Source organism: Hypanus sabinus, chromosome 8 (genome assembly GCF_030144855.1).
Source record: "Hypanus sabinus isolate sHypSab1 chromosome 8, sHypSab1.hap1, whole genome shotgun sequence".
In the NCBI taxonomy this organism is placed as follows: domain Eukaryota; kingdom Metazoa; phylum Chordata; class Chondrichthyes; order Myliobatiformes; family Dasyatidae; genus Hypanus; species Hypanus sabinus.
Genome location: NC_082713.1, coordinates 38,647,771 through 38,671,865, shown reverse-complemented (window position 1 = coordinate 38,671,865; position 24,095 = coordinate 38,647,771). Strand labels below are relative to the sequence as shown.

General features: G+C 41.0%; 1 protein-coding gene across 4 annotated transcripts in view; it reads right to left on the bottom strand.

Annotated features, from left to right (window-relative positions):
- LOC132398052 (uncharacterized protein C8orf48-like) overlaps positions 1 to 22,578 on the bottom strand; it is a 78,727-nt gene extending 56,149 nt beyond the window's left edge. The window contains exons 1-3 of one of the 4 annotated variants that reach the window (XM_059976975.1): positions 22,497 to 22,578; positions 15,407 to 15,698; positions 3,370 to 3,519 (exon numbers count right to left, since the gene is read on the bottom strand). In XM_059976975.1, coding sequence (XP_059832958.1) covers positions 3,370 to 3,519; positions 15,407 to 15,665 — 409 coding nt within the window. In that variant the 5' untranslated portion in view covers positions 15,666 to 15,698; positions 22,497 to 22,578. Of the gene's footprint in view, positions 1 to 3,369; positions 3,520 to 15,406; positions 15,699 to 22,030; positions 22,371 to 22,496 lie in introns of those variants that run through there. The other 3 variants (XM_059976976.1, XM_059976974.1, XM_059976978.1) reach the window with 3 other exon arrangements.
- Between the last annotated feature and the right edge of the window lie 1,517 nt (positions 22,579 to 24,095).

Genomic DNA, 24,095 nt, shown 5'->3' with positions numbered 1-24,095 from the left:
TGCATTGTACTGCTGCTGCTTAAGATAACAAATTTCACAACATATGCCAATGATATTAAACCTGACTGATTCTAATTCTGATTCTGATAAAATTTACAGGAATGTTTTCAGGACTAGAGGACCTGAATTATAAGGAAAGACTGTATAGGTTAGTACTTTTTTTCCTTGGAATGTATAAGATTAATATATACAAAATTATGTGGGATATAGATAGGGTAAATGCAAGCAGGCTTTTTCCATTGAGGTTGAGTGGGACTAATGAGAGGTCATGGGTTAAGGGTGAAAACTTTAAGGGGAACATGAGGAGAAACTTCTTAATTCAGAGGGTGGTGAGAGTGTGGAACAAGCTGCCAGCACAAGTGATACTTGCACGATCAATTTCAACAGTTAAGAGAAGTTTGGATAGATACATGGATGGCAGGGGCACGGGGAGGGCTATCGTCTGAGAAAAGGTTGACGGAAGAAGGCAGTTTAAATGGTTCAGCAAAGACTAGATGGGCTGAACGGCCTGCTTATATGCTGTTCTTTTGTGTTACACTATGATTCTACACCACTGAGCATATCTACAAGGAGTATTGTCACAGAAAACTAGCATCCACCATCAAGGACACCCACCATCTAAGCCATGCTGTCTCCTCACTGCTGCCATCAGGAAGGAGGTACAGGAGCATTTATTACCCTTCAACCATCAGGAACTTGAACCAGAGGGAATAACTTCACTCAACTTCACCCACCCAACAATGAACTATTCCCACAACCTCATTTTCAAGGACACTTCATCTTATGCCCTCAATATTTAATGATTGATTGATTGATTGATTTATTGTTATTTTCTTTTGTATTTGCGCAGTTTGTTGTCTTTTGCACATTGGTTCATGTTAGTCTTGTGTGCAGTTTTTCATTGATTCTATTTGTGTTTCTTTGTATTTACTGTGAATTGCCCACAAGAAAAAAATCTCGGCTTAGTATATGGTGACATACACTATATGTACTTCCACAATAAATTTACTTTCAACATTTAACTTTGAACTTCAATCTTTCAAAGTTCTTGAAAAGACCCTTCCTTATCCTCAAAGCTACCATCATCGCCTTTCAGTTGCATGCTCCCACAAAACATTATTAGATTTTAGTTGGGTTAGTGGCATTTCAACTTATTCGTCAAGATAGACCAAGAGAACTTGTTGTGGAATGAAGTTAAATTGACGTAAAGGGCAGAGTTTGGGCTGAAGATATTTTAAAAGTATTACTAACAATGGGTCTTGACTGCCTTTCTGTTCCTAATGAGTTCACCCTGGTCCTGCCTCTAGGTGAGGTGGAGCCTTAGTTTGTGGAGCCACTTGTGGCTTTTACACGACTAAAGAGATGTCATGCCTCTCTAAAAATTGCTGAGTCTCCTGTGCTCTCACCGTCCACCATCAGTTCTTTAAGTCCCCCTTTGTCATCTGGACCTCTGCCTTCTGGTGCCTGTAAAGCTATTTCCTTTTCCTTGAGGAAACAAGAAATTAGCATTCCAGGACAGAGTTCAGTCTTATCTGCCCAACATCAGAGTCCTAAAACAGACATTCTGTTTCAGGCTGTGCCACTGAGACGATATTCAAGGCCTTCCAACAATGCAACATCTTCAATGACTCCAGCAATCTTTATAACTAGACTGCTCAAAGCACAGTGGAAACATTTGGGATGAATTGAGAACATCAACACAACGAATTAAGAGCACAAGAGGCCCATCATGAGCAATGGAAAGAACTCAGTACCTCACAAGCTACACGTCTCCATTGGCCTCCATCTGCCCCTTCTGCAAAACAGCTCGTGGTTCGAACATTCAACTCATGAATTACCACCTAACCCACAAAACCAGAGTGGAACTAAGTCAAACTATCTCAAGAGACAGCTTAAAAATAAATAAAACTTCAAGACACTTTCTCCAGTGATGCTTAGTGTTCTGAAAGATACAGCAGGTACTGTTTTGGCTAGAAGAGATAACTGATATGGTTTGGACAATATGTGTTTATCACTTTTACAGAATTATCAAGTTTGCAGATGACAGACAAAAATTGGTGGTGTTGGGAACAGTGAAGTTGGTTGTCTAAAGATGCATCAGAATATAGATCATCTAGGAAAGTGAGCTAAGGAATGACAAATGGAATTTAAATATGAGAAGTGCTAAGCGATGCATTTTGGGAATTTAAACCAGGCCAGTTCATACACTGTGAATGACAGGGCCTGGGGAGTGTTGTAAAATAGAGACCTGGGGAGTACAGGTACATAGTTCCCTGAAAGAGCTGACAGAACACGTGGTGATATGTGAAGGCATGTAGCATTTTTCCTTTCATTGGATAAGCAACAAGAGTTGGGACGTCATGTTACAGAAGTAGAAGACATTGGTGAGACCACACTTGGAATATCATGTACCATTCTGGTCACCATACTGTAGGAAGGATGTGAATAAGCATGCAAGGATGCAGAAAAGATCATATATATGTTGCAGGGAATGGAGGGCTTAAGTTAAAGGGGAAAGGTGGATAGACAGGTAGTGTTTTCAATAGAGCAGACTACTGGTGGGTGACCTTATCGAGGCTTATAAAATCATAAGATAGATTGTTATAATCTTTTCGCTAGGTTAAGAGAGACTTAAAATTTGAGGGCTTAAGATTAAGATGAAAGGGTAAAGATTTAGAGAGGTAATTTCTCCACACAAAGGATAATGGAACAAGCTGCCATAAATGATAGAGATGAGCACAATTATAATGTTAAGAGTCATTTGAACAGGAAAGATTTAGATGGACAACACAAGTAAATCTGCAAATGCTGGAAATAAATAAAAACACAAAATGCTGGCAGAACTCAGCAAGCCAGACAGCATCTATGGGAGCAGGTAGTGACGACATTTCGGGCCGAAATGTCGTCACTACCTGCTCCCATAGATGCTGTCCGGCCTGCTGAGTTCTGCCAGCATTTTGTGTTTTTAAGGTTTAGATGGGTATGGTTTAAATGCAGGCAAATGGGTCTAGCTCAGAAAGACTCCTAGTCTGCATGGATGAGTTGACCAAAGGCTTGTTTCTATGCTGTGAAATCTATGAGAATGGGATGGGTTAATTCTTCATCTGTTGCCCATGATATATGTTTAGGTCCAATATTCATTTGTTTGTGAGAAGTTTTTATGCAGATGTCTATTTTTCTTAAACAATATGAATTTCTTCTAATAATTGACAGCTTTTACTGCCATGAGAACAAAAATCCAATAATATATCAAAAGTAAAACCATCCTTATCAATACAGAATTCACTTGGCAGATAATGTGCTGTTTAAATTAGTATTACCAAAGCAACGTAAAATTATAGATTTGAACACTTTTCCCAGCCAGCTTACCACCGCAGGACTCTGTGCATTTTTTCTTTTGATAATAGGAAGTAGAAACAAATCTGTTACTGTTTAATACACCAAGGAGCTTTTCTATGAATTTTTCTTTCGCCAGAAGGTCTTCAGAGTCCTCATAGCAGACAAGTTCTTCTTTTATTTCTAAGGATATTAAAAATAATTAATTTTTTAAAAAGTTGACACAGAAACACAAGTTTACATCATGATAAACAAATTGCTAGTGTTTCACACAAACTATTTCTTCTCTATCCGGACATTCTTAACATAGAGAAATGTTTCAAGCTATTCCACAAAAGGTGATCCAAAATTTGGGTTGATGAAATAGATAAAGCTATGGTGCGGGGGGGAAAATAGAATAAGACAGAGGAATTTACAAATCAGTTCCAAAGGATAAAATGAAAATGGCTAGAGACATATGTGTACATAAGCAAGTGGATTTGAAGTCACTGAATGGGATTCACAGTTGAAGGTGGCTGCAGAGAATTTTTTTAAAAATCACACTACTGTTTTCATGTGAAAATTGGCTGCAAAGTTCATGACATTACAGCAGTAACTACATTTGTGAAATACAGTATGCACTTGTAAAGAACATTAAAATGCATCCTATAAATGCAAGTCATTCTTTCAGGCTAGAAATAACCAAACCAATCAGTTGATGAAAAAAAAACTCAAGAAAATCTGTAGATACTGGAATTCTAAAGCAACACACTCAAGATGTTGGAGGAACTCAGGAGGCCAGGCAGCATCTATGGAAAAGAGTGAAGAGTCGACATTCTGGGCTCAGCCCGAAACATCGGCTATTTACTCTTTCCATAGATGCTGGCTGGCCTGCTGAGTTCCTCCAGCATTTTGTGTGTGTTACAGTTAATGAAGAACCGTCTTACAGGTGCTAGGTGTAGATCCACCCTCCATATGCTTTTATGAATGAGTCAATGGTAGCTTGCAATACATACTCCATACAGAGAGTCAAAGATCCATACAACAAAGAAATAGGTCCTTCCACCCACCAGATCTATGGCATTCTTTCAGGTTAGAAATAACCAAACCACACAACATTATGTACCAAACAAAACTGATTCCCATTTATCAGCACTTGGTCAGTAGCCCATTATGCCTTGGTGATTCAAATGCTTGGCAAATATTACAAGAGTATGTGCCTTCGCTATCTTCTCCATCAGTGCATTCCAGACTTGAACCATCTTCTGGAAGAAAAACAAAACTTCTGCCCTCTTTGCTCAGGATTATAGCTGACATGTCATTGTGAAGCCAGTATAAAGTCAAGTTTCGCAGGTAGCCAAATTAGAAAGTGGGGCTCCGCAGTCACTCCCAGTTGATAAGAGTCAAAAATTAAGGTGAGGCCATAGGAGACCATGTACAGCAATTATTGAAGCTGCCTGCAAAATATAGAAAGTGCATAGAAAACTACAGCACAATAAAGGCCCTTTGGCCCACAACGTTATGCCGAACATGTCCCTACCTTAGAAATTACTAGGCTTACCCATAGCCCTCTATTTTTCTAAGCTCCATGTACCTATCCAAAAGTCTTTTAAAAGACCCTATCGTATCCACCTCCACCGCCATTGCTGGCAGCCCATTCCACGCACTCACTACTCTGAGTAAAACTCACTACCCTGATATCTCCTCTGTACCTACTCCCCTGCACCTTAAATCTGTGTCCTCTTGTGGCAACCATTTCAGCCCTAAGAAAAAGCCTCTGACTATCCACACCTATAACCTATACAGAACCTATACAACATTCAGACAAGCAACATATATGCCACCAAAGCTCCAGGCAGTGACCATTCCAACAAAAGAGTATTCAATGGCATTACCGTTGTCATTTCCCCACCATTAATATGTGTTGTCTTCATTGAATATACTGGGGCTGACCAGAAGCTTGACTGGACCAGCCACATGTAGATCAGGCCAAGGGCTTAATACTGTGTGGCAAATAACCCAACCCTGACAAAACAGGAGCATGATAGAATAAGCAACACACACAAAATGCTGGTGGAACACAGCAGGCTAGGCAGCATCTATAGGAAGTAGATGTTTCGGGCCGAGACCCTTCGTCAGGACTATCTGAAAGAAGAGATAGTGAGAGATTTGGAAGTGGGGGGGGGGGGATCCGAAATGATAGGAGAAGATGGGAGGGAGAGGGATGAAGCTAAGAGCTGGAAAGTTGATTGGCAAAAGGGATACACAGCTGGAGAAGGGGAGGATCATGGGACGGGAGGCCTAGGGAGAAAGAAAGGGGGAGGGGAGCACCAGAGGGAGATGGAGAGCAGGCAAGGGGTGATTGTGAGAGGGGCAGAGAGAGAAAAAAGAAAGTGTTATCTTTTTTTCAAGGTTCTTTTGAAGACTCTAACCTGAAGTTACACACTAACTTCGGTTCTTTGCAGAAATGGGACCCGCTCTCAGGGCTTTTCGATGTGCCAAGGACGTGGCCTGGGAGACTAGCGTGCCCTCAGGGTGCTAGATATTCATGGCTCTGCAGAAAGGATGACTCAAGGCCAGTGCCACTGCCTGATGTATCGTGGGAGTACATGGAAAATCAGAAGCAGTGAGCTGGCTGCTGGCTATGTGCCCAGAAACTCAAGTTCTTTGGGCACAGAGCTTGGAAAAAGCGGTGCAACTAACTTTTAACACCATAAACCAGCGAGTTGTTTTGTTATGTCTTCCCTCTCACTGTAAAACATGGACACTTCTTTTTCCCTTATTAGGGAAAGAGGGGAGCCTGTGGTATGTCAAATTACTGGGTGAACAAGTTGTCTTTGGGTATTGCAAGTCTGTGTCTTTATTGATGCTTTGCTGCATGCTTGAGTGCTCAGTGCGGGGGGGGCACCAATGCTTTTTTGCTGGTGGGGAGGGGGGTCGTCACTTTGCTGCTGCTTATGTGTGGGGGGGAGCCGGGGGGGGGGGGGGTTGGGGTTCTAACATTTAGCTGTCATTCATTCTTTGGGGCACTCCTCTATTTTTGTGGACGTTGGCAAAGAAAAAGAATTTCAGGATGTATATTGTATACATTTCTCTGACATTAGATGCACCTATTGAAATTCAAGCAGTGACAAATAACTGCAAAAATTATCCAAATCTATTTAAAGCTACAAATAAAATTATCTCTTTAACTACACTATAAACAATTTTCACCAACATTAGTAATAAACATTCCATTAGTAGGTCAACTATTCACTATTCCATTGCGTTTTCACCTTTCAATGAGACGGATGGGTTTGGTGCAGTAATATCAGCTTCTCAACATCAGGCTAAATATCACCCAGGAGTCTCTGATCCCCACTTCAATAATTTGCAGTCTGTTTCATTGCTTTGAAAGAAGTTGGGCAGCCATACTGTAAGTTCGTACCACTAAATATGATGCTGGGAAGGCAATAAAGAACATTTTGATCTTTTTCCACAGCAGAGGGTAGCATGGACATGATTTTTTTGAACCTCGACTTCAGCTCAGAGTCATTTCTTCCTCCATCCTTCTTGTTAATTAATCATTACAAACGTTCAGGAATGGATTTATACCCCCACCTAGAATCTGGATCGAGAGAAGATTCTGAAATCGCTCTGACGTGTCTTTCTGCAGCTCACCCAGGACACAGTATTCCTGAAGATCATCATCTGGTAACATTGTACAGCATTCCTTAATTCACAAGAATTGCATCACTGCATGATTAGGGTATTAGAATCATACTACCTAACACTGTACTACAATAGTGAACAGCCAGAAATAACATGAGTTTAGTCCAGATTTCTCATGGCATGCCAAGTACAGAAGTGTTACGTTCCTTTTCAACAACTATAACATGCTTCAAGCAAAGTCTAAGAGAATGGTGGCTTAGCAAGAGATGAAGTAATTACATGATCATTTAATCAATTATAAGGCTTTGAGGATCAATTGCTTATAAGTAACTAATTTCTTAAATTAAGCCTGTAATCCCTCAGCTGTCCCTTTTACTAATGAGTACCACTCTACTATCTTTATCTTTATCATCCACCACCCACAGTGGGGTAAGTATCTCTCAGTTTGGGAATACAGATCTAGAACATGTAGCCTGTTAACCACTCTAAATATTCATTTCCTCCAGCACTGGTGCACAGTATTTGCACAACCCCTTGGTTATGAATCTATCTAACTTTTGCTTTTACAAAACATTCAATGATTCTGAGTCCATGGCTCTTTGAGGAAAAGAGTCCCAAATGCGTGACTCCAGAGTAAAAAAAACTTCATCTTTCTTTTAAGGTATTAAATATAAACCTGTCATGTGATCAGTGCTGAAGATTAGAGTACCCTGTACTTCTCAGCCACACTACCTAGTTAAAAAATGGATCAGACAGACAGCTCCTGGTTTTTGCACTTCATGCCAAGGGTCCCAATGGTCAAAACAATATAAAGCTTTCAGGTCAGAAGACTGCAGTATTGATCTCTCTGTCTAGACTCCTGCAGAGAGAATAGTCGCATAGCACAGAGGTTTGCTGACCTATAAAACCATGCCCCAGGAGGAGACCATGCCTTTGGGTGAATAGAGAAGGAAATTAGAAAAAGAATTAATGTAGTTCACTTCTGTACATACTTGATTGATATTTCTTAAGTGCTAATAATATAGGAAACTGACTCACAAGAATTCATAAGCCTGAGGAAATCAGGATGGAGAATTAACATTCATAGCTCAATCATCTGTTCCAATGACCATCTCAGTTATTGAGAATTTGCTTTTTAAAACAGACACTCTCAGTACTCTGAGAAATGTTCAGAAATGTTTGAAAATAATAGTAAACAATGTTTAAACCTTTTGTTCATGCCCACCGGAGCTTCACTCAGGTTTTATTTCCATTGTGTCGGCAACTCTCCAGTGTCTACTCAAATTATTCTTAGACCGAAACTGCTGACTCCCAATTCAGTGCTGATGGTGATTTAGGTGGGTTTGATCTTATATTCACCCAATGAGTGCATTCCAGCAAGACTCACTAGATAATGATCTTTAGTTCCGATCTCAGTCTATGCCAGACAGGATGATTTCAACCATACAACAGTAAAGAGCAGTACAAATGTTCTCAGCACGTGGACCGGCAAGTGTGAAGTCATCTAATGTTCATCTGTGAATATTGGCTAAAGGTATTCACTGTATCAGTTCTATTTCAAACTATTGTTGAAAGATCTTTTAAATGTTTTTAAATGAGCTCTTTTACCTAAGAGCCCTTGACATGTATGTAATCATGCGTTAAATAGAAAGTGATACCTCTGTAGAGTAAATGCAATAAAAAAAAGAGAAAAGGTACTTTTGGAAGCAGTTATCTTATACCATGAATTCCCCTTCACACCCCCAACCATCACTTCATTATTTCATGTCAGTTATGTACAAACACTCCTCTGCCTAGCGTTACTTTATGGACATGCGTTATATATGAAACAACTATCTTATATATTTATATTTATTATGTTTTTATTATTATTGTTGTTATTGTGTTTTTCTGTGCTAAATTGGAACCAGAAAATCAATTTTCATTCTCCTTTGTGTACAGGAAATGATATTAAACGACCTTGAATTAAAATAAACTTCTTTTCCACCCTAGATAATCCTCAGAATTTACAGTTCAACAGCCTCCAAGCCAACAAGTGATATTGATCTTCTACACCTTTTTCAAAAGGACCTCAGTTGTTACTTTTATTCTGAATTGCAAGAATGATAGCTAACCCACCACTGTGGTTTATGCCCATAAAAACTATGTTTGAATGCAGAAAGGTTGGAATTAATGGGTAAATTAGACTATTGAGTGAACTGCACAAAAGATAAAAAACCACTGAATAAATAACTCAGCAGGTTGAAAGCAGCATTTCAAAGATTAGTAACTGCAAATGTGGACGCTAGTTGATAAGAATCATATTAGCATGTTTTATCCTAGTACTGACAGTGCATAGATTACGCCATTATCATTATCAATTGGGCATAAACTGCTAGGCACATACTTAATTGGAAAACTGAAGGGCCTGTGTCCACTTCTTCTAGAATGGAGATAATAGAGGAATTACCTTTTTAAAATTATGAAGGGTAAATTGATGTAGATGACATGCTTCCACTTGAGAGGGATTCTGAAATCAGAAACTATTAAAAGAGAAGCTAATAAGGTATTCAAGAGAAACTTTTTAACCCAGAAAATTATTACAACATGAAACTTGATATAAAATTTGGTCATGTTTTTTGAGAAGAATTTGATAAGCATGAGTGAAAATGCAATAAGAGGACATGCAAAAAGGATTAGGTGAATTTGAGTGGGAGCTGCCATAATCACCTAGACAGACAGCTTACATCAAATGGTTTGTTTCAACGTTGTATGTCTATTAATTTTATTTAATTCTCTCTGTTGCTCCCTTATTTTTTGAGACAAATCTCATTCTCTCCACTCCCCACAAATAAAAGAGAGTATTAATACCATCAAAGCATTACTACCCTACTACTCTATCCTCAGGCAAACTACATCTGAAACCATTGCAACGTTCATAATACACTAGTTCGTCCACAAGACAGACTTAATTCCTGAAAACCTGCAGTTCTCTCTCTCTCTCTCCCTCTTTCGGTGCTATGATTCTTTATCTTGCTGCCTTAATGTATAATTGTAGACCTGTGTCATTCTTTCTTAATATATTTGTTCGATTTATATTTGTGCTCCTCCATTTAATGCCAGAATACATTTCTTCTGTTCCCCTCTAGCTTATAGCATGACCTCTCGTGCACAATACTATTGATACAACTGAACCAATTGCTACGTATGGATACAAGTGCCAATTGCTTTTAACTGGTAGAAATACTAATCTACATCAGTTGTAGTTACCAACTATACTCACCTAACCAGCTTCATAAAAAGTGAATAGTAATACCACAAAATTCTTCTTTAACCAGCTCCATTGACCCTCTCCTGTGCTGTTCCCTTAGAATTCCACCTATTTTTAAAAAATTAACATAATGTGTAAACTGAACATGTGCTGAATACAGTTGCTTGTGATCTGTTGGTTTCTGTATCATAAATGGTAACATGTAAAAATTGAGAAATAACTATGAAGTCTAGTCACAAACCCCATATTATGGGGAGTGGATTCTAGTCCAAGGAAACAGTTAATTAAGGGCAAGACCATTAAGTGTTGATGAGCAGAAGGATCTTGGGGTCCAAGTTCATAGCTCCCTCAAAATAGCTATGCAAATTGATGGGGGGTGGGGTTAAGAAGGCACATGGCATGCTTTCTTATTGAATTCTTATTGAATGAGGTATTGAATTCAAAAGCTAGGAAGTAATGTTACAGCTTTATAAAACTCCAGTCAGGCCACATCTGGAGTATTGCATACAGTTCCACTCGCCCCATTATAGGAAGGATGTCAGGGCTTTGGAAAGGGTGCAGAAAAGGTTTATCATGATGCTGCTTGGATTAGAGAGTATCTGGATTAACGAGAGGTTGGACAAACTTGGGTTGTTTTCTCTAGAGTGGCAGAGGCTGAGGGGAGATCTGATACAGGTTTAAAAGATGAGAGGCATCGATATAGTAGACAGTATCTTCTTCCTAAGGTTGAAATGTCTAATACCAGAGGCTGTATATTTAAGGTGCGAGGGGGTCATTTTAAATGAGATGTGAGAGGCAAGCTTTTTACACAGAGTAGTGGGTGCCTGTCAGGCACTGCCCGCAGAGGTGGTACAAGCAGATACATTAGGAGCTTTTAAGAGACATTTAGAAATACACATGTATGTGAGGAAAGTGGAAGGATATGGACATAGTGTAAGCATTAGTTTAGTTGGCCATTTGACTACTAATTCATTTGCTTCAGTGCAACATTGTGGGCCAAGGACATGTTCCTATGCTGTACTGTTCTATAGCCTTATTTTTTGTAATGCAAACCCATGATGCCTACTCATGCATCAAGAAACACATTCAACATGCTGTTGGAACTCTGCAGGCCAGGCAGATTCTATGGAAAAAAGTACAGTTGATATTTCGGGCTGAAACCCTTCAGCAGGACTGGAGGAGTAGATTTGAAAGGTGGGGAGGACGGGAGTGAGAAACATCAGGTGATAGGTGAAACTTCGAGGGGGATGGGCAAAGTGAAGAGCTGGGAAGTTGATTGGTGAAAGAGACAGAAGGCCAGGGAAGAAAGAAAAAGGGGAGAGGACCACCAGAGGGAGACGATGGGTGGGCAAGGAGATAACATAAGAGAGGGAAAAGGGGATGGGAAATAGTGAAGGAGGGTGGGTGCGGGGTGGGAAGTTTGAGAAATCGATGTTCATGCCATCAGGTTGGAGGCTACCTAAACAAAATATAAGGTGTTGTTCCTCCAACCTAAGTGTGGCCTTATCATGATAGTTGAGGAGGCCATTGATGGACATAGCGAAATGGGAAGTGGAATTAAAATGGGTGGCCACTAGGAAATCCCACTTGTTGAGGCGGATGGAGCATAGATGCTCAGCGAAGCAGTCTCCCAATATACAGGAGGCCACACTAGAAGCACCAAACACAGTATATGACAACAACAGATTCATAGATGAAGTGTTGCCTCACCCGGAAGGATTGCTTTGGGCCCTAAATGGTAGTGAGGGAGGTGGTGTTGCACTTGTTTCGCTTGCCAGGAGTGAAATCAGTGGGGAGGGACGAATGGACAAGGGAGTCGTGTAGGGAGTAATTCCTGCGGAAAGCAGTAAGTGGGGAGGAAGGAAAGATGTGTTTGGTGGTGGGATCCAGTTGAAGGTGGCAAAAGTCTCAGAGAATTATGTACTGGACGTAGATTGGGAGACCGCTTCGCTGAACAGACTCAGATTGGGAGACCGCTTCGTAAAGCATCTATGCTTCCTCCGCCAGAACAAGCGGGATCTCCCTGTGGCCACCCATTTTAATTCCACTTTCCATTCCGATATGTTCATCCATGGCCTCCTCCACTGTTGTGATAACGCCACACTTAGTTTGGAAGAACACCTTTCAGAGCATAGAACATAGAAAACCTACAGCACAATACAGGTCCTTCAGCCCACAAAGCTGTGCCGAACATGTCCTTACCTTAGAACTTACCAAGGGTTATCCATAGCCCTCTATTTTTCTAAGCTCCATGTACCTATCCAGGTGTCTCTTAAAAAACCCTATCGTATCCGCCATCGCCGGCAGCCCATTCCACATACTCACCACTCTGCATTTAAAAAAAACTTACCCCTGAATCTCCTCTCTACCTACTTCCAAGCACCTTAAAACTGTGCCCTCTCATGCTAGCCATTTCAGCCCTTGGGGAAAAGCCTCTGACTATCCACACGATCAATGACTCTCAATATCTTATACACCTCTATCAGGTCACCTCTCAGCTTCTGTCGCTCCAAGGAAAAAAGGCTGAGTTCACTCAATCTATTCTCATAAAGCATGCTCCCCAATCCAGGCAACATCCTTATAAATCTCCTCTGCACCCTTTCTATGGTTTCCACATCAGTGAAGCAACCAGAACTGAGACTCCAAGTGGGGTCTGACCAGGATCCTATATAGCTGCAACATTACCTTTCGGCTCCTAAACGCAATCCGATGATTGATGAAGGCGAATGCACCATATGCCTTCTTAACCACAGAATCAACCTGCGCAGCAGCTTTGAGTGTTTGTGTGTGTGGTTTGGATTTCCAGCATCTACAGATTTTCTCTTGTTCATGCGTCAAGAAATGTGTGTTTGAAAAAGATCTAAATTTTGTATATATTTTTCCTAATAAATTTTATAAGAACAAATATTTATTCCATATCTCCAAGTTTTCAGTGATGATTTGTGAATTCTGTTATGAGTGCTGAGCAAACCTGATGGAAATGGGGTGCAGAGTTAATTATTTCCCCCCCCCCCACTTTGAGAACTATGAACTATTGCTATTGCCATGCTAATGAGAGAGAGAGATGAAGCACAGAGTCAGGAAAATCTGCTACAGATAAGACAGAGAGGGAGACATTTGATTTATGTATAATGACTTCTTCCTGGATTGTTTACCTTTCACTGCAAGGACGTTACTTTGCTCATTAACATTCCTAAGGGGACAGCAGGAGCGGCCTGATTTGATGGACATGGTCATTTTGAGTTGATGGATGGCTGATACCCTGTCAGTGGGGATAAAAGACAGGTGTGGGGAGACACCCCTCAGGCACACCAGTGGACACTGACCGAGTGTTGTGCACCCACAGGAAGGTGGGGGCTTTGAGGACCGAATCAGGAGATCGGTCAGTAAACCTCACAGTGTGACGGCAGGGCCGGTGGGGACTTGTGTGTGTGTCCACTCATGCTAGAGTGACGAGTCCACCACAGAACAACAGTCTAGCTGGAGAACGGAGGGGTCATAACCGAATTACCACAACCGTACGACGGAATCAGAATACAACAGAAGGTTTGCTGGCTGCAGCTGTTCAATCTCTTGCTCGCTCTCTCTCTCTCTCTCTCTCCAACGACAGCAACACAACCATAACTACTTCAGCACACATGAACTGAACTGAACTTTTTATTCTTCAGTGACAATTCACTTACCCCTAGACATTGATAGAGCTTGTTTATTATTGTTGATTATTATTCCTATACTTCTATGTTTACTATTGCTGACCTGTTTTATATGTATATTTGCATTTTTGATACTGTATTGTGTAGTTTACTAATAAACACCTTTAGTTTTCGGTACCACCAGACTCCAACAGATTTTTCTATTTCTGCTGGTCTGTAAACCCAGTTATGGGGTATGTAACAATTCTAAAAAGGCAGGTTTCCATTTACCAAACTGCCATAATGTGGGGGTTGCCCATATGCCGACCATTTTTAGATAATTATACACAACATAATTAATATTACAGTTAAAAACTAGCATTTGTTCAATTAACAATAATGTATTATTAGGTTCAAAATTCAATTGATGCATGTACATTATGAATGCATTCAAACTTATACCATGGGTGAAAAATGAGGAAAACAGCCAGAAAAATGCATTCCCTAGTGCTGCTGCAAATTTACAAGTTAATTGCTGCACAATTTCACTGATATTTTAACAGGGTATTCTAAAGGTGGCTCAACTAAACGATCTCAATGTCTGTTGGGAAGGACTGGGTTTCAAGTTGGGGACATCTGGCAATAACAATGATTGATAATTTGAAGGTGAAGTTGACACTCTGATGCTGACTGAATAATTGGTTTTCACTATAGAAACTGGAAGGTTGAAGTCAGAAATGGTCAGGAGTGAAGGCTCCTGGAACTTATTAGTATGTAAATATTCTGATTATCATCATATATAATAAGATGCCATTCAACTTTTGGGGAAGCTTGAGTGAACTGTGTTAAAGCTGGGAAATAAACTGTTCTAAGCATTCATTCATACACCATTGGTTTTTCAGATATGATGGATTAAAACTAGAAATTGCAGCACCAAACATATTGATATCAAGAATAAATAAAAAACCCCAACCCTGAAACAGGAAAAGCTGAGTTGCCCCAAATCTGGTGGCATCTAGTGACTGTGCCAAAATGTCCAATTCTGTGTCAGATCTTACCTCGTGATCAGATGTAGGAAAGTCTGAAGTACTCCAACACACCTAACAGCCTGGCCAATTCATTACTTGAAACTAGAAGACTAAGCCTGCATCTAATGTCTAGGATTTCATCCATTCAGCTACTGAGCAAAGTGTGAGCCCAGACAATAATTTAGGTTAGTTCAACCAGGAGAGGTATCATGCCAAAGCTAAATCCTCTCTACGTCCATAAAGAATATTTTTGCAGAGGTTACTGGGTAAAGTATGAGAGGTGGTGGTAGAGACAGACACATTAGGAACATTTAAGATAGGCATATGAATGAAAGGAAAAAAAATGGTGATGCAGGAGGGAGGCTTCAGATTGATCTGGGAGTAGGAAAAATGGTTGGCACACATTGTGGGCCAAGGGCGCAGTACTTTGCTGTGCTATTCTATGTTCTGTGAAATAAACTGAAGAAGGAAAAATACTTAACAATGAAATATCCAAGCATCTTGGCCGGTACTTGATTGCTCCTCCTCACCTTCTTTGAAACTCTGAGGTGACATAAATTCCAATTCAGATTTGATTGCAGAGATTTCTGATTCTGTTTCTTGCTCAAAGTCCTCATGGAAAGACTGATAGGATTCAAATGACTGACTGTAGGATTCAAGACTCTCCTCATTCTCACCACTGTAGGTCGCAAGAGATTCATCAGAGTACTGCAGTACACCGTTCATGCAGCTGCTGCAGGTTTCAGAGGAGTCGGAAGGATTTTGGACTACAGCTTGTCCTTTACTCATAACTGTTTTGCCTGTGATGTGTAAGTGATGTACCTAAAATAAAAAGTATAGAGGTTTCTGATAAGTGATGGCAGAGCATTCTCCCTTTGGGATTGCACATTTAAATTCATCATGAACGCTAACCCCTACAGAATATGCACTCAAATTCTTTGCATGTGCAAATTCAGTTGATCATTCAGAGATTTTTATAACCAGAGGGTAGTGAAACTGCGGAATACATTGTCATAGACAGCTGTGGAGACCAAGTCATTGGGTATATTTAAAGTGGAGGTTAATTGGTTCTTGATTGGTATGGTTGGCAAGGGTTACAGAGATTAGGCAGGAAAATAGGGTGGAAGGGATAATAAATCAGGCATGATGAAATGCCAGAGCAGACTCGATGGCCAAATGGCCTAATTCTGATCCTGTGTCTTATGTCTCAACTCAATTGGGATAGTAAGCAGCTAAATTTCAATGTCACCATATACTACCCGGTGATTCATTTACTTGTGGGCCTTCACAGTATGCAGTTGCACAAGAGGTATTGAGGCCTAGATCTTGGAGCTATATAATCAGTTTTGAGGAGATGTGTGTTTAATAGAGATGTAGTCAATGAAGAGCATCCTGTTGTGTGCACCTTCAGTGTCCAAATATTCCAAGATTGAGTGAAGAGCCAATGAAATGACATTTCTGTTAGCCTGTTGTGGTGGTAGGCAAATTGGAGTGGATCCAAGTCACTACTTAGTATCCACTCTAGGAGTAGTATTCAGACTAACACATTATCTAGACTAGGAAAAAACAACTGGGTTCATGTCCCTGGGCACTCTTGTTGGTATATCAATATCAGGATCAGCTTTGATTGTGGTCTCATTCTGTTGTTAGATGGCCTGCCAGTGCTTGCTGTCAAGACATAACTGTAAATAGTTCAACACGACCAATGGCTTTAAGTGAAGATGCAGAGAAAACTGAGGGACTAGGGTTGTTAGTGGCTTACTGAGCATGCTAGAGACTGTACTGATTTCAATTTACAAAACACACTAAATTTTTACGAGTGCAGGAAGCTGTCCAACATAGTTGATGAGAAATACTAATCTTAGATCTCTGCCCTCTATCTTCGTTTAGCTCTGTGGAGCGAAATGAAGTTTAGAAAAAGGCTCAGCTGGTAAGTTCTTCTTGTCAGATAACTGAAAATTGTGATGCTGGTATAGGGAACATTTTGTTTTGCTTTCTAACTCCAAAACATTAAAAACTACTTAAAAGGAAAACAAGGGAACAGGGAGATAACTCGTACACATTCATTTTTACTTTAAGAGAAGTGCACATATGACATGGTGGCGTGAGGATGTATGCCATCCACATCCTATTCCACCTAACCCGTAATTAACTTTTGTAACGATGAATGCTTAATCAAACAATACATTTATAAAATTACTCAAATTTCACTGAAATATTAAATACACAGAATACAAATATAACATACACATTCACAGCACAGTAAAGTTTAAATTGCCCCATTCAGGTCTAAAGATTTGATCACTGAGGAGGATTTCTTACTCTTGTGGGATAACCTCATTCTTGATGGGGGTGGGGGGTGGGGAGGTGGTTACTGCTTGACAGTTGAGACTTGTGGTTGTGAAACAATCTCAGGTTCAAAGGCCTCCTCCACGGTAGTTGTTGGAGTTGACTTTGGGACTGCACAAAGTGGTTCTGATAGCCATGGGCACCTTTCCTGTGGATGTATTGGCATTCCGAACACTGCGTGACACACCTCACTGGACGATGTGGATCATGCTTGAATACAGTGTCTGAATCCACCACTTCCCTACCTTTTGGAAAGCCACCTCAAGGTCTGCAAAAATATCCTCTGCCCTGGGCAAACGGTATTGATCTACTTTCAGTATTAGGTTGATGGTGACCTTAAAATCACCAGATTCTGACAGACCCATTTTTCTTGGTTACTGGAACCACTGATGTTGTCCATGGGCTCCACTCAACGTTGGAAAAAAATTCCTTCAGTTTTCATACAATCCAGCTCACTGGCTACTTGATCGCATACAGAATCTGGAGGGCTTTGCAAAACTTGGGTGAGGTGTTTTCATTGAGCACTATTTTACCCTTGATATGTTTTGAGTTTTCCAATACCATCCTTGTACACTGCTGTGGCATCATCCAGTACTTTTCTTCATTTGTTTTTAGTTGACTATCGCAAGGGATGTGGCATGCAAATTGTGAATGTATCTCAAATCAAGTTGTAGACACCTCAGCCGCTTATACCCCCACATTGCTGGTCCTTTTGTTTTTAATCACATAAGAGCCCTGCTCTGCTGGGTGAGTAGCTTGACAGTGATGCAGGTGGATGCTTCCCTGGTGTCATGGATTATTGATTACCTGACTGGCAGACCACAGTACATGTGCTTGCAACACTATGTGTCAGACAGAGTGGTCAGCAGCACTGGGGCTCCACAGGGGACTGTCCTGTCTCCCTTTCTCTTCACCATCTACACCTCGGACTTCAACTATAACACAGAGTCTTGCCATCTTCAGAAGTTTTCTGATGACTCTGCCATAGTTGGATGCATCAGCAAGGGAGATGTGGCTGAGTACAGGGCTATGGTGGGAAACTTTGTCACATGGTGTGAGCAGAATCATCTGCAGCTTAATGTGAAAAAGACTAAGGAGCTGGTGGTGTACCTGAGGAGGGCTAAGGCACCAGTGACCCGTTTCCATCCAAGGAGTCAGTGTGGGCATGGTGGAGGATTACACATACCTGGGGATATGAATTGACAATAAACTGGACTGGTCAAAGAGCACTGAGGCTGTTTACAAGAAGGATCAGAGCCACCTCTACTTCCTGAGAAGACTGAGGTCCTTTAACATCTGCCGGATGATGCTGAGGATGTTCTACGAGTCCATGGTGACCAGTGCTATCATGTTTGCTATCATGTTTGCAGCAGGCTGAGGGTAGCAGACACCAACAGAATCAACAAACTCATTTGTAAGGTCAGTGATGTTGTGGAGGTGGAACTGGACTCTCTGACAGTGGTATCTGAAAAGAGGATGCCGTCCAAGTTGCATGCCATCTTGGACAATGTCTCCCATCCACTCCATAGTGTACTGGTTAGGCACAGGAGTACATTCAGCCAGAGACTCATTCCACCGAGATGCAACACTGAGCGTCACAGGAAGTCATTCCTACCTGTGGCCATCAAACTTTACAACTCCTCCCTTGGAGTGTCAGACACTCTGAGCTAATAGGTTGGTCCTGGAATTATTTCCACTTGGCATAATTTACTTATTATTATTTAATTATTTATGGTTTTATATTGCTATATTTCTACACTATTCTTGTTTGGTGCGACTGTAATGAAACCCAACTTCCCTCGGGATCAATAAAGTATGTCTGTCTGTCTGTATATAGCTTGTTGGTTGTTGTATTTCACTATTACAAACATCATTCCCACAGGAGCTATCTTTTCTCTAGTTTAAGTTCTTAGTTGGATACCTGCAGGCTTCAGTAGCTTTGAAATGCTGTTCAAACTCAATTTGTGGAATGATTGAAACAACTGAGCTAGTGCCCAATTCCACTTTAATTCATTTGACACTCTCTTCTGCTGTAAGCCATATTGCTTGTTTATTGGAGCTCAGCAGGTCAGCCAGCATCCATGGAGTGAAATAAACAGTTGCCATTTCAGACCAGGACCCTTCATCAGGCCTCAGCCCAAAACATCAATTGTTTATTCCCATCCATTGATGCTACTTGACCTCCTCCATCACATTGTGTGTATTGCTCTAGATCTCCAGCAGCCCGTGTCCTTGCTAGTACTGATATTTTAAATATCAAGACTACACAGTCCTATGTCACACTCATCATTACAGATTTTTCATCAACAGCATGCAGATTAGTGCCCTTTTTGAAACTGCAACTTCACTTCTTAATCCTTTTGTCTTCCCTGTGCAGTCCATTTATTTTTGTGTGCCAGCATGCTCTTTGTATGTGTCCTACTTTGTTGCATTTTCTGCAAGTTTCACCTTTAAGCCTGCATTGGTCTGGTGTACGTCAGCCCCGGCACAATGGTAACACAATTGGTAACAAGCAACAAGCAGGTTTCTGTTTAGATGTTGCAATTTTGTTCACGCTTACTTTCATTCCTGACTGCAACTCAACTGCGGCTCTGCTATTTCCATTGATATGGCAATTACAACTGCTCTTTTAATTGTAAGTTGTGCTTCAGTTAGGAGCCATTTTTGAATGTTGTCTTGTAGAATTCTACAAACTAAACAATTGCTCTGTGCATTATTAAACCCATTACCTAACCGACAATACTCGACACGCTCTTCAATTTAGCCACATATGCTGAAATGGGCTCCCCTTCCCTTTGATTCCACTAATGAAACCTAAAGTATTCTACAATCAACAATTTCAGTTTCTGCATTACTTCACAAAGCTTATTTCAGCTGGTATAATTGAAGCAGTTAAACTTCAAAGCAAACTGTATGCCTTTAAACCCAATACACCCAGTAAAAATTGGAACTTGTTTCTCATTGTCTGTTTCATTTGCTTCAAAATACTGCTCAATCTGTTTAGTCTGTAAAATCCAGGTATCACTTGTGGAATCAAACGCATCTACCTTTCCAATCTAGCCAGCCATTTCCGATTTTCTAAAATTTTTTATTATTATCCGATACTCATTGGTTATGAACCTGTAAACGGGATCCCACTACCAAACACATTTTCCCTCCCCCCCCATTCTGCTTTTTGCAGGGATCGCTCCCTACGTGACTCCCTTGTCCACTCATTCCCCCCCCCCCATCCCTTCCCACCGATCTCCCTCCTGGCACTTATCCTTGTAAACGGAACAAGTGCTACACCTGCCCTTACACATCCTCCCTCACCACCATTCACGGCCCCAGACAGTCCTTCCAGGTGAGGCGACACTTCACCTGTGAGTCAGCTGGTGTGGTGTACTGCGTCCGGTGCTCCTGGTGTGGCCTTTTATATATTGGTGAGACCTGACGCAGACTGGGAGACCATTTTGCTGAACACCTACGCTCGGTCCGCCAGAAAAAGCAGGATCTCCCAGTGGCCACACATTTTAATTCCACGTCCCATTCCCATTCTGATATGTCTATCCATGGCCTCCTCTATTGTCAAAATGAATCCAAACTCAGGTTGGAGGTACAGCACCTTATATACTGGCTGGGTAGCCTCCAACCTGATGGCATGAACATTGACTTCTCTAACTTCCGTTAATGCCCCTCCTCCCCTTCTTACCCCATCCCTGATATTTAGTTATTTTTTCTCTCTCTCTGCCCATCACTCTGCCTGTTCTCCATCTCCCTCTGGTGCTTCCCCCCCCCCCTTTCTTTCTCCTGAGGCCTCCTGTCCCATGATCCTTTCCCTTCTCCAGCTCTGTATCACTTTCGCCAATCACTTTTCCAGCTCTTAGCTTCATCCCACCCCCTCCGGTCTTCTCTTATCATTTCGCATTTCCCCCTCCCTCCACTACTTTCAAATCTCTTACTGTCTTTCCTTTCGATTAGTCCTGATAAAGGATCTCGGCCTGAAACATCGACAGCGCTTCTCCCTATAGATGCTGCCTGGCCTGCTGTGTTCCACCAGCATTTTGTGTGTGTTGTTAATTTATCCATTTTCTGCCTTTTTAAAAAAAAATTGACTAGGCCTGTGCTTCTTTTTTTAACTCAACAGTTTCTCTCTGCGCTTTTTAAAAAATTCGAACGTTTTGCTCGACTTCACAAGTCTGCTCTGATTCCTTTAATACCTCCTTGGCACCACTGTTGTGTTTTGTAACTGCAAAACATAAAATTGGAAGAAAAACAAGAGGAGCCAGGGAGAACTTGTAGGTTTAGTTGTTTTTTACTTCAACAGAGACAAGAACATATTGATTTGAATTATTTTTTAAAAATGCTTAGTCAAACAATATATCAACATTACAAATATATTATTAAAATATTAATTACACAACACATTTTCTTTAAATGATGAGTTAGGGGAATTAATTTAGTTATTCATCACTGCTTCAAGTTACCACAAGTAGGAGAATTTAGATAAGAGTATGGTAAAATCGACTCACTAGAGAACACACAAAATACTGGAGAAACTCAGCAGGTCGGGCAGCATTTATAAAAAGGAATAAATAGTCAATGTTTCGGCCCGAGATTGGCTCATTCTTCAAACTTTCCAAAAAGAGTTTGGAACTGTGATATTAGCCAACGTGTTACGAGAGAGAACAATCAACTGTTAAATCTACAAATTAACGAAATCAATTAAGCCTGGATTACAGGCCTGAAAGCACAATTAGAGAAAATACAGTTTGCTTTTAACCGTGATAATTTGTTCTCTCTCCCTCTTCCTCCCACACACGCACTTTAGACACAAATACAAACAAGAGAAGAGATTGCTGCTGCCCCCGTTCCCTTCAGTCCAAACCTCTGCGGGCTGAAACCGTTGCCTTGGTAACAGACATGTTATCGCTCCTCACCTCAGGCTCAGCTCGGTGAACAGCGACCCTAGGCCGCTCGCAGACAGGAGGGCGGCTTTGGTTCACCTCCACTGGAGGATTGTGCACTGCCTACACAAAGCTCGTAAAAACATCAAATTCAAACTTAAGTGTCGGTGTACGAGTGCGAGCAGCTGCTCTCCCTCCCCAGCCTCACACCGGCACAAAGTTGCACTAACAATGGGAATGTTCCATTCTTTACTTCTTCCAAGGGGAAGAATCTTCCCCCTGCTCTCAACCGAGCCATTTGCTTTTACAATCAGCTGAATAGAGAACAGTTTGAAATGGATGCTGTGCATAATTGCTTAATATTAATACAGAAAATCTTTCCTACCGAGTAAAACAAAAGTTCTCATTCGCTGTATCAAAGCATGGGAACGATTAGACTCCCACATGACTCGAGAATGTAAACAAATACCTTCTACTAATCACTGTGTGAGATGTGGCTGCAAAATCCTCTTTGCAATTATGCTGTGTGTTGTTTTAGAATTTATTTAATGCTGGTACAGCACGCTTGTAGATTTTGCTGGGCTATAATGATCTGTTCCAAATGGCCCCGAAAGTACTTAGAACTTTGCTAATGTAATGGAAAAGTAATATTTTGGAACATTCTCAGATTATCATATTCTCTCAGAACTCAGTGTTTCCTTTCACTACAATATTACTCAAATATCATTGGAAGATTAATTACACAACACATTAAACTCTCTCTGCGATATAGATTGTTTAATGTTACTGTCCATCGATGGATTTAAAAGCAGATAACAGTAAAATCTTAGTAGTGAATTCTTGAGGAGAGTCCACATTGCAGAAGAGGAAGTGCTGGAGGCCTTAAAGTATATAAAGGTAGATAAATCTTTATCAGGTTGCGCCTGAACCTGAAGGAGACCAATATCCTTGCAGGCAGGTTTACTATAGCTATTGATAAGGGTTTAAACTAATTTAGCAGGGGGATGGGAACCAAAGTGATAGGCCGGAGGATCGGGCAGTTGGTATGCAAGTAAATGCAGTGTGTAGTGAGACTGTGAGGAAGGACAACTCTACTATAGTGCTGGAGAGGGATAGGAGCAGACAATTTGGGAAAACATTTAATTGGGGTAGGGGGAAATATGATGCTATTAGGCAGGAACTTGGAAACCTAAATTGGGAGCAGATGTTCTCATGGAAATGCACAGCAGAAATGTGGTAAATGGGATGATAGGGTAAATGAACCATGGTGCAGAAAGGATGTAGAAAATCCAGTTAAAAAGAAAAGAAAAGCTTATGAAAGGTTCAAGAGTACTATTTGAGCTCCAGAAAATTACAAGGGTGCCAGGAAGGAGCTCAAGAATGAAATTAGGAGAGCTAGAAAGGGCCATGAGAAGGCCTTGGAGAGCAGGATTAAGGAAAACCCCAAGGCGTTCTACAAGTATGTGAAGAGCAAGAGGATGAGCCGTGTGAGAATAGAACCAATCAGGAGTGATAGTGGAAACATATGCATGGAGCCGGAGGTGGTAGCGGAGGTACTTAATGAATACTTTGCTTTAGTATTCACCAATTGAAAGGTCCTTGGCAATTAGGAGGATGACTTACAGCAGACTGAAATGCTTGAGTGTATAGATATTAAGAAAGAGGATGGACTGGAGCTTTTGAAAGGATTTAAGTTAGATAAGTCTCTGGGATTGGATGAGATATAGCCCAGGCTACTATGGGAAGCAAGGAAGAAGATTGCTGAGCCTCTGGTAATGATCTTTGTATCATTAATAAGGATAGGAGAAGTACCAGAGGATTGGAAGGTTGTAAACATTGTTCAAGAAAGGGAGTAGAGATAACCCAGGAAATTTTAGACCAGTGAGTGTTGCTTCAGTGGTAGGCACGTTGCTGGAGAAGATCCTGAGAGGCTTGGATATGAGCATTTGGATAGATATAATCCGATTAGGGATAGTCAGCATGG